General features: G+C 40.3%; 1 protein-coding gene across 1 annotated transcript; it reads left to right on the forward strand.

Annotated features, from left to right (window-relative positions):
• Positions 1-1,710: 1,710 nt before the first annotated feature.
• On the forward strand, positions 1,711-11,272 carry LOC150089869 (uncharacterized). The gene is made up of 2 exons (XM_090389683.1): positions 1,711-2,024; positions 10,107-11,272. The coding sequence occupies exons 1-2, from the start codon at positions 1,766-1,768 to the stop codon at positions 10,658-10,660; spliced, it is 813 nt and encodes a 270-aa protein (XP_090245809.1). The 5' UTR covers positions 1,711-1,765; the 3' UTR covers positions 10,661-11,272.
• Positions 11,273-11,527: the final 255 nt, after the last annotated feature.

Here is an 11,527-nt window from a genome sequence, read left to right on the forward strand (position 1 = left end):
ACTCAAGAAGAAAACCGTACTCTCTTCCTAAGATCAGCTAACTACAATCTCGATTGAAGAAAATCTTTGAAATTCCTCCAGTAGTCAAGATTCGTTTCCAGATCTCTCCAAACGAATCCACCCAAATCTCCAGATCTGAATCCGATTGAGCATTTTTGGGATGTTTAAAGAGGCGAATTTAGAGCAGATCGATAAGATCTACACACAGGGAAAGGACTGTGCAGAAATATCTTGAAGAGAAGTCCAAATATATGTTGTAATTTCTTTGGTCCTCACAGTCAGTGGATATGAATCCGGTAAAGAACCTGTGGGAGAAAGCGATAGCAGCTGCCAACGAATATGGAAAACCTGAACGAAAACCCGAATGTGGAAACCTTTTTTCAGTGAAGGAAGATTTGCTTTTATCTGTTCTGGAGAACCAAATTCTGTAATCTTTTGATAAGATAGTGTATATAGTTATAATTCGAATATTTAACTATTCAAGCGAAAGTATCTTTAATTACCACGAGATAATTTTTTGTTTCCATAAACAAGGAAATCGAGAGGGTTTTATTATTTTTGCGCTAAAATATTACGTGAAGGAATTAAAACAAACAAACAAACAATACGAGTTTGGCAGTTTAAAAATAAGTCATGGATACAGCATGCGTGTTCGTGCAATAAATCAATAGCTACTGCAGCCCAAGGATAAAAGCTGATAAGCAGCCTGGAAAGTGCTCTGTGATTTCCCCGAAACCATTTTACCAAACAGAGAATCATAATAAAAGTCAAATAATGCGAAGTTTGTTTTGCGTTCAACAGTTGAGATAATGGTTAAGGAAATTTTAATTTTCCATTACTTTCAAGAGTATTTATGCCTGATACAAATACTGTAGAGCAAAGTAGTCGTTAAAGAAGCCTAGATATATAGTTTGACCAGATATCCTTGGTACAATTTCCAGCTATTTTTCTGACTTTAACGGGACAGCGCCCCCTGATGAGTCGAAATGAAAACAACTAAATTCTCTGTAGCAATAAATTGAAAATAATGGTGTCCAGGACTGTCGTTGCCTTTCCTGGGTAAATTAAAGTGGTGCAGGAAAACGACCTTTAAAGGGTAAAAAGGGGGAAAAGTAGGTGATAGTTTCTTGTTTGTTTGTTTTCCTTATCTTTGGTGTACCAGTTACGTGATTTCTAGCATTGTTTGTTTCTGAGCAGCGCCATTAATGGACAGTTATGTGGTGAGTGTTGGTGAATGGCCAGTCAACGTCGCTGTTATCTGTACAGAACGTACCCTTCCCGTCACCTTTCTTTGTTTAGACTCGTCCTCCGCACTTCTATCTGCTGCCCCGTCTGTTGCCACCTGGCCAAACAGCCCGTATCGCTATCCCACTGATAACAAAAGAAGAATGCATTGCCTGAAGAGTCACTAATACTTCTACCAGCAACCACGATGACGGAAAACCTTCCGCCCTGCTTCCCGGAAGTAGCCTGGTGGCCACTTTTCCGGTTTCACTATTAATGCTACAAACACAGCCCCAACGACTTTGAACTACACCCTTCAAATCCGACAACTTCCCTTGTATTGTGACTCCACGTGTCACGCTCTTGCACACCACTCTCTCTCTCTCTCTCTCTCACCTGTTTATCTAGTCACCTGACCTACCGACAGTCAGGTAGGCAGTGGCGACGGCAGCGTTTAGTTCGAAACCGCGCATGCTCATTTCGGTGCCCAACTATCGCACACACGGTGGTTTCTTAATCCGACGGTACTGACGGTGTCGTCATGGAAGGCAGCAGTCCGTCTAATGACACGAATGGGGATCACGGCAAGTTCGTTGCCTCGCCGTCAGACCCTAGCAGCGAAGCGGAGACGTCGTCTGTAGAGCAAAGTTCCTCCAGAGGAGAAGAAGAACGTGGGACCGGAAACTCCGATTTCGAGACGCACAAAGAGCAGAGTGGAGAGAATAGGGACAGTGTTGGTGGCAGCAAAATGCACGAGAACTGTGGTGTTAAGGAAGCCGACACAGAAGGGTTTAAAAAAGGTAAGCGTTTGTTATTGTGATGTCGTTACAAGTTTAAACACGTATGCGCGTTAACCGCAGCAAGACAGTGATATAGTTCACCTGCCCCTACAAACTGAGATTATAAGTTATGGTTATCCTTTAAGAAGTTTATAGTGAGCAGCAAAAATATCGGGTAACGTACTGAAGTGTCTTTTATTGTCCCAAGATCATTCACCAATCGAAGGGACCCGCGAAATCACCGCGAATCTCGTTCCCTCTTTGCTTCAGTCGATCGCAGTTGCAATGCATTGCAACTACGAGTAGATCAACTCATTGTGGTTTAAAGAACAGAAGTTTAAATTAAACTTCCAGATGCGTCCAGTTAATTTTGGATCCAGCACCACCTATGCCTATTCGTATAGTCTGTCTCTCCATAGAGTTTGTATAACCGTATTAGTCTTTTAAGGTTAGAAAATAGTTCATCCAGGTTTGCATTATTTGTATTGACAAGGGTTCTTGCAGTTGTGATAGTGAGCATAAAGTAGTTTCCTTATCCGAGAACGGTACACGCAATCTATGATAGTTTGACTGTAAGCAATGATGAATAATGCATGCATATGGGAGGGTCGTCCCTCACGAGAGGAAACAGTTGGGTTAGATGTGACCTATGTGTAACTTGTTAGTACTAGTGCTTCCTGTCTGTTTTGCCTGAAGCTAGATTACCATAATTATAGTTCATGTTTGATTTGAAGTAATTTATTTGTGACTGCCAAATTTCTAACCATTGATAGGCACGGACTCGTAAGAGTCTTCCTTCCCTTCCGAAGTGATTTATAAACTTTGGAACCAGATGAGAGGAGCAAGCAGTATTTATCTCCAGTATATCGCATTTTTTTACCTCGGACTAATCATGGTATATCTCTTCCGGGATTCACCACGCATGGAAATTCAATACAGCAATCATAAGTGAAATAGGCGGTAACCAAACGACTTTTCGAACGCTTCGGAGAACTTTCCCGAAGTTTCGTACGTACCATCCCATACATCTTGACAATCGCGCTGTATAATTTTCATTTCTCATTGGTTCCATCTGATCTACACTGACAACTGTTGTCAGTAAGGTTGTCATTACTGGCGACTACCGCTAACGAAACTTCCAAATTGTTTCTTAAAACCAATTTTAGGTAATCTAAGCTTTAATATCAATTTTTAATTAAACATTTAGGAAATAAACCTAGATGAATTATCCTGCTTTAGGTAACCTAGCCTTAACTAATATGTTAAAGCTATTTGAAAGGTCTTAACTTCCACATTATATTCATATTAGAGTAGCAATGTGCATGCAATGCATTAAGTTTCCTACATGCTCAATTAAAAGCTGCGTATTATCAATTTTAGGTAACCTAACTTTATTAAATAAGGTTAGGTTACCTAAAATGGGTTAAAGGAAAAAAATTGGAAGTTTATATGTAAAAGTTCGATTTTCAGTAACTGTTGTTATTGTCCTCTTGTTTGGTCTCGATTCTTAGTGACAGACAAAATCATACAGCGAATTGAAAAGCTACGCACCTATCATATCTAAAAGTCAGAAAAGTTCTCGGTAGCCTTGAATTCGTTAATTTGATTCTTTCCAGAGTTCAACTACTCTTCATATTACAGATCAGTGATCTTCAGTCCACTCCTTTCCTGTGACTCTGCGAAAATAAATTATTTTCACAAAATAGTAACCTTATCTGTGAAATTCAGGTTCGCAGGATGATAGATGAATATCAAATTACCTTGTTTTGACGAACAGTTTATAACCAAAGACACGTTTTGAAATCCGATCAGAATGTGTCTAGTGTTCCCGAGCAGTTGTTACATCTACGTGTTATCAGTCAGATAGGCCCACAAAGTACCTTAGCAATACAATTTGAGGTTGTGTTTGAACTGTCTTTTGACACTTTCGATTCATCAAAAACAAGATCAATGGTTAAAAACCTGTATTTAGGATGAATACCTTCTTCCTACATAGCACGAACAAAATGTTAGTTTCTGCTGTATAGTTTTCGTGTCTTAAACCTTCGGCAAATAATTGGAAATACTAAAATTACAATAAATTCTCTTTGATCCCGTCAGCATAGCCGTGACCTCTACTTTGTTAACTTATTCCAAAGGTGAATGACGTCAGTGAGTAAGTGTTTCCTGTAGTCCCCATACGTGACCAGCTCAGTCCATTATGCAACACTTTTTGGCATCGATCCCAGAACATTTTCACCGAACTGTTACCCACCGCTGTTTGAGGGAAATTGCGACAAGAGGAACTATCAAATATCAAGGTAATTAGCTTTACGCACGAAGGCAGTAATGAGGGACCTGTCAACCATGTCTGTGTACAGTGCGCTAGATCCCGGATCTGCGTTGTATTGTCTAAAATTTGATTCTACCATGATGCGGATTTGATTCGATTGTTTTGAATAAGTGCCAAGGTAACTAAGACTATGTGACGTCCACATCTGGAACCTTTAAATTGTGGGTATTCTGTGGTTGGACTGCCCATTTTAAAATGAAACGGCCAGAGATGGACACCTCTTGAAAAATACTTTAGAAGTTCTGCATTCACTCATCGGAATAAATCACTCCACAGTGTGGCTTCGAGAATCAATGATGTCCAGACAAATGGGCAAAAACATTATTAAATATCGAGATAATCACCATGTTTAAATGAAAGTGAACTGACTGTACATACGTTGAAGGAGTTATAGATAATAATTAAAGGTACAGTTTGCAGCAGTTATTTAATTATCTTATTTAATTCACATGATACAGAGTAGAATGGTTTTTTCTCCCGGAAATTCGATTTTTCGTCCAGCAAAAAGAAATTCGATTTTTTGTCCCAGCAAACACACTCAATTTATAGACATATTTTATATGGCGTAAAATGGAATAAGTTGGTGATGCGCCTCAAACCCTACAACAACAACAACAGTCCCATCTTCATTATTAGATACAATAGTTGTATTTCCCAGGTGGAGGAGGATTTCAGAAACTCTCCAGATGATCTCTTTGATGCACTTTCACGTTGGTCGCTTGGCTGAGTTTCGAAACGCTCTTCGAAATGCATGAAGATTTGAAGCTGACCTATCCATCGTCTTGGTTTCAGTATGAAATAATTGGCAATGTTCAGCCAAAACGGTGATTTTTAACGATGGTTTATGATTGCCGTTTTCCCACACCAGATAGAAAAGGCCCAAGTTCGAATCTCGTCAGTGACGCGAGGATTCTTTGGGGGTGGAGGCTTTTTCACAACCTGGCTGAGTTAGTCCAGCTCAAGCAAGGGTTAAATGTTTTTTTTTTTTCCTTCATACTCGAGTTTTTTATGCAGAAAATGACAGAAAAATACAGTTGCAGACACAATATACTGATGCCTCAATAGTTTCAATTTCTTTAACGCTTAACGCACATAATATAATTATTAGCCAACACCAGAGATGTCCTTCTCCCATACACCTTTGCTGTTACAGCAAAAGTTTTGCATGGTGCAATCGAAAGACTACTCCTCGTGAATAGCACAGTTGGTGGTATCACCCCACACCAGGTGAAAAAGACCTGAGTTCGAATCCCGTCGACGACGGGAGGAAATTTTATGAGCCTTTTTCGCAAAGTGGCTGAGTTAGTCAGTCTCAGGCGAGGGTAGCATGTTTTTTTTTCTCCCCGAAACTTGGGTTTTTCGTCCAGCAAACAAAAAATCGACCTCAGAACACACGAAATTTATAAACAATATGGCCTTAGTCGCAGATGCTCCTAAAACCCAACAACATCATCGAGAGACTCTAAAGCAGCTTTGAGATATGGTATACTCAAACCGAACACTGATCTGGACTACTGCTACAGTACCTTTTCTTTGTCAATTGAAACGTTGAAGGTTGGTGTCTCTTTTCTTGTTAGGTTTAGAGGAACTTGAAGGCTGAGCTGTTCATATGCTTATTATAGCAGTATGGCAGCAATATTTGATCGCAAATTAGAAAAATTCAATCTCCAATGAATATTTTCGAAGTGGTATTGATTTAAATCTTTTTTTTTTTTTATAAGGATTATTTTCCCCAACGAATTTGTGCTAGGGCTGCAAAAATGAAATAATAAATGAAAAATTTTATTTGTAGAGCTCGCAGTAGAAACTATTTGTCCCGGGAGCTAAATTAGCTAAGCATGGCCCTAGTTATAATAACATGTAAACTAATCAAACCTTCTGTTTCTTTCCCCTGACAACTCAGGTTTTTCGTACCAACCAAAGATGTTAGAAATTAAGTTGCAATGGATCATATAAAGCACTGGGCTGTTCATTCCTAGGGATTGTTTCACACAAGTCCCTTGTTGGAAGGGATTGTAATAGCGAAACATCTTTTGAGAGTTCATCTCAAATGAACAAGGGTGGAATTGATATTTCTTGGAGGATACTGGTCCCATAAGTTTTATCAATGGAGAGGATTTCGCTGTCATTTTATGTATGTCTGTCTAAAAAGCTGCGAGTATAGGCGGGGAACAGCCTCTGTGTATTTTTATTGCTGAAGGTTGGCCCATAGATCCAGCTGAAGATCGTACTGTTTTATGGCTGCACGAGGTTGCGACTACTGAAGATGTCTGCCCAATCCAGTCTGGCTGTGAGAATTTGAGATAGTTACAATATCGGTTTTGTCCAGAATCATCTTCCATGGTATCCAGTCGACTAGCATAAAAGATCCCTCGAGAGATAATCAATAGTTTGTAAACAGAACAGTTTAATCCATGTAACAGCCGGAATTCGATGTTAAGGAAGTTAGTGAGGTAGGCACGAAGCAGATGATTGGTGAATGAAGAGAACACAAAGTGTATCTTTCTTGATAATCAAGTTCCTGACGTGTTCTCCAAAGGGTAGTCAAGGTTCTCTTCTTTGTTATTTCGAGAGAGAGTGAAATTGACCAAATCCTGTCGTAGGCTTCTTTTATGTCGAGGAATACAACCTCCAACTGCCTCTTTTCTTTTCATATCGTTAATGAAAAAATGATATGGACTAGAAAACTGTTACTGGAAATTTGATCTTTTTATATAGGCTTCTACCCAAAGAAAGGGTTGGAATAGTCTTTGGATTTAGTTTGGTACCGGGCATAGCCTGTAGTGAGAGTTACATTTTCTTTGAAGTTTTTTTTTTTTTTTTTAAGAGGATATTACGTATGAGGACTGTATGTTAGCTCTTTCACTCTGGTTAAAGACTTAGTTTATCATAGATTGAACATAAATGAAAGTTTCCTTGTTGGAGGTTATAGGTTCAACAGTGGCCTGATAGATTGCTTTTAATTACACTGCCGTACTGGATGTTTTCTTTTGTGTTCTAGTCTGCTCGATGAAAAATTAAGTTCTGCAGTGTACAGTGGAATAGCCCGAGGGGAAGGGATTAACACTCGTCCTCTGAAATGCGGTTTTTAAATATCTGATAAGTTCATTCCTAACAGTACTGGCCTATAATTATTATTCTAAGAGTCTTCTTAAAGAACTTTGAAATATCAGTCACCAATCGCCCTAATCTGCCAACGCACCAGAAACTTTCCATCTTCTGTAGATGGAATTAATAAACTCTGTATTTTAGATATTAATAGCTATTTTCAGGGCAATATTTCCATCTTCTCCAGGTGACTTCATTCTCAGAACTTCCATGTAGATACTGATGTATGTTTAGTTGTGAAATATTCAAGATCTGAGAATAAAAATGTCAAGTTGTGGAATAACCATAAAAACAAGGGTAGCCTAAAAAGATAGGTTCGTGATAAACGCCCTCACCGGAACTGCGAAAAAAAATCCACATTTATTACTTTGTGAGTTCTCCACTAGCTAAGAATAAATCCGAATACACGCTATCCTAATGTCCTTATATGAAGGCGGTTTTTCTGGTTGGGTTGGGAAGAACGAGCCATCCATCAGCCTACTCAGTGCCAAGCGTGATGTAGTGAAAGGCGTGATGGGACCACTGACCCGAAGGACTCTCTCGTAAAGTATTGGGAGTGATAAGAACTGCTTCACCAAATACAGAAACACGTTCGTGCTTACTTGACGTTCAGAGTGTGCGCGACCTTGGACGCACGCAACGGTTGTAGTGGAATAATTGAAGGGGACACGATGATGGCCACGCACTGTTTGAAGTAATAGGGGATTGATTGATCCCTGATCGTTCCTGTTCCCCTCACACACACACACACCATTTCTAATGATGCCAAAATAATTTCAAAAAAAAAATCGTGGTGTCCCGATACTTTTGTCGAGGGCGTATGTTTAATTGTAATGCACTTCCTTCGTGACACTGTAGTGATTTCGTTTAGAGTTCTTCGGTCAGAATTACAGATCGACCTTAAATATGCATAATACAAGTAAAACATATGAAGGGGGGATGGGGGAAGCGCTGAAGTTTCCGATGCATGAAAAGGAGTCTCCAAAACGACACTTAGAAGGCGATCCTCCACATAAACACGTAGTGTTTATCTTTTCCAAGGCGTGGTGCATACTGCGCAGCTTTCTTTCACGTGACCCTGGTTAGTGGTGTTTACGGAGACGCATCCGAGTGTCGCCGGGTCTAACGACACCACCGGAACAGGTGTAACTAGTAGCTGCACCGTAATAGAACACACGCACCAAAACCTTGAAACAAAAATTACCACTTTCATCACGCCTTTGCCGAAAAATTCCTTTTCTTTTTCTCTCTCGGGCAGGGTAAATTACTAGCGTCTACACCCGTTATAATGTTCACTACGCATGCCCAGACAACAGGGAAAGTTCCAGTTTGAAGTAATGTAGAAAATGCGTATATCCGTTAGTATACAGTTAATGTTTAGCAGCTACGAGTTATGTCCCCACATTGTAAACCAGTTTTCTCTGCAATTAGGAAGGTTAACAATGAGAGAGTTGAGACTTGGTAGGAATGCTAATAAGCCAAAGCTCATCAGTCATTCCATTACAGTTGAGCCATTCCAGTTCTCCGCGTTTATTGCTTTAATCTGTACCTCCCAGAATAAAAGGAAGGCATCGTACGCAGATGCTGCGTCTTCCTCCGTTTAGGGATGGCGAAACCTAATTAGGAAGTCGCACGATCGCTTGGAGATCTTCCAGATTGCAACAGACTACACTTTTTCGGCTGTCTTGCTCGTGCATGCCGGTAATCCCGAATGTAAGTATGCACACGCAATTGTGAAACTAATACGATTGCGCAAGAGGGATGCGTCTGGTCTGTTTTTAGACCAATGCCAATTGACTGGCTTATCCAGGGGAAACGGCATTACGAGATGGCTACAGTTTGAGCAAGTCTTGCTTGATGTTGTCAAATACAACAGGATGTATTAGTAGACTTCGGGGAAAAGAATAAGGGCTTTCTTTTGTATACTAACTCCTAATGGCCTACGAGTACGCTGCCTTTTTCATAGACGACGAAATCAAATAATTCTGTGCAAAGATTATTGTTAGTACGATGTCCTTATCAAGGACATTGTACTAACAATAATGATATTTAATTAGGCTCTCTGTAGGCAAGAAAGAATATGTGCATAGCGTGCCTATTGTCTTCACCAAGTCCGTCCGTCCGTTCGCATGTAATAACTCGACTCCCTGTGAATGGATTTTCATGAAACTTTATATTTGGCTCTCATTTTGTTATATTTTATCATGTTTTGTGGGTATTCATCTGCGTGTTTGTCACCATAATCAAGATAATTGTTTATTATTCAAATAAAAATTATTAGCTATCAGTTTACACCGAAGAACTGAAAGTGAAGAAATCTTTAAAAGCTGTAAGTTTTATTAAAACTTTCAGGCAATATAATAAAACTGTACGCTTTCTTCTGTTCTCTCCCTTTCTTCTTCCAAAAAACAACTTTCTTCTAATGGAATTGGTTTTAGTGTTGATGTGAGAGCCTCAGATATTAACCAGATAAACATGAGCTATTGAGAAATAAGCATTTTCCACTGAATTTTATTTTGTTTCTTCACTTTTTGTTGACTTTGTATTTTTGTTTGAAGCTATAAATGCAATATTGATTAACGCAACTTTTTTTTTTTTTTTCTGGGTGTTCTGCGCTTCTCAAACGCACATACTCACTATTTTCTTTTTTTTCTTTTTCTTAGGTAAGTTGAAGGACGGCGAGACTGTCAACCTGCCCAAGTCATACGTCGTGAAGTACCTGGGAAGACGCGATGCGCGAGGATTGTGGGGTATCAAGCATACCCGCAAGCCAGTTGATGAAATGGTAGCGGAAGCCCGAGCGTTGAAGCCAGGAAGCAACTTACCACTGTTGCGACTGGAGGTGTCGCGAGATGGGGTCACCGTTACTGAAATGCCCCAGAATAACAACAAGAATTTCGAACCCGGGTTGTACCCCATCGAAACGATCTCTTACGGAGTTCAGGACCTTGTCTACTCCCGAGTTTTCGCCATGATTGTGGTGCGGGACACTCTCAACGCCTTCGAGACGCATCCCTTTGTGTGTCACGGATTCGTGTGCGACAGTCGTCAGAACGCTCGCTCCCTAACCTTGTCTCTGGCAGCCGCTTTCCACGAGTTCAGCAAGTCGGTGATGGGAAAGAGGGGATTGCCTGCCGCCAAGAAATTCGCCATTGACCTCCGGACAAAAGACGAGATTCAAGCTGAGATCGACATTCCTTGTGATTCCGAGGCGTGAGGTGTTTGGGAGTAGGTTCGGTACCGTGGAGGAAAATGGTGAACATTCCGTGAAATGTGTGCCTCTGCGTCGACGAGTTATTTTGAGTTCACTCGCGTGTACCTCATCCTCGTGGCGACGTGCTGGACGCTGTACAGTTTGTAGTGTTGGTGTTTCGCGTATTCGAGGCTGTTCACGAAGGAAACATTCGCCCTGGGATCGAAGGAGAGTCGTTTATGCTCAAAGCCTTCTGCAGCTCACGTTCCCATATGCATCTATTCAGGATAGATAAAGCACGCTTCTCAAGTTGATTATTACGCACGAGACTTGTAAATGCCTTTTGAAATAAGATTCCTTTTGACGGTGATGTTCATTTTGTATTAATATTTAGATGTCAACGATCCTTCGCCTACGTCTTCCTGTTTCACAAACACTTGTATGAATTGACACTTTCTCTTCTAGTTGTCACGGTAACGTGGTTGTTCGTGGTTTCCGGAAGAAGCCAGCAAAGCTAAACTCCTCTTGCTAAATTCCTTCACAAAGTGGAGAACGTGTCACCTTGTTCCCAACGCCTTGTGCGCGCGCACACGTACATAGTTTAGAATTTAGTCTGATATGCTGTCATTGCATACTGAATAAATATTTCCTTGAAATCAGCTTTCTTCTTATTTTGTGACCTTGCAAATATCACTGCTTCAAACATCGAAGAGGTTTGGTTCTGATTGGAAATTGATGTCCCGATGATTTAGGAAGTGTGATCTATTGCTGCATTGACGTGTTGCCTAAACACAAGGCTCAAATATATATTCAACTCACCTAAAATCATACTACTAGTGATAATGAAGATAGGGCCGATTTTATTACGTAAACAAAATATTTTATGAATTT

This window comes from Mastigoproctus giganteus, chromosome 2 (assembly GCF_048544385.1).
Source record: "Mastigoproctus giganteus isolate SK-2022 chromosome 2, ASM4854438v1, whole genome shotgun sequence".
Taxonomy (NCBI): domain Eukaryota; kingdom Metazoa; phylum Arthropoda; class Arachnida; order Uropygi; family Thelyphonidae; genus Mastigoproctus; species Mastigoproctus giganteus.

Excerpts from the sequence above, each read along its gene's own strand:
- LOC150089869 (XM_090389683.1), top strand. The coding sequence starts at position 1,766 with ATGGAAGGCAGCAGTCCGTCTAATGACACGAATGGGGATCACGGCAAG. Across the intron at positions 2,025-10,106 it reads CACAGAAGGGTTTAAAAAAG|GTAAGTTGAAGGACGGCGAG; the intron begins GTAAGCGTTTGT and ends TCTTTTTCTTAG.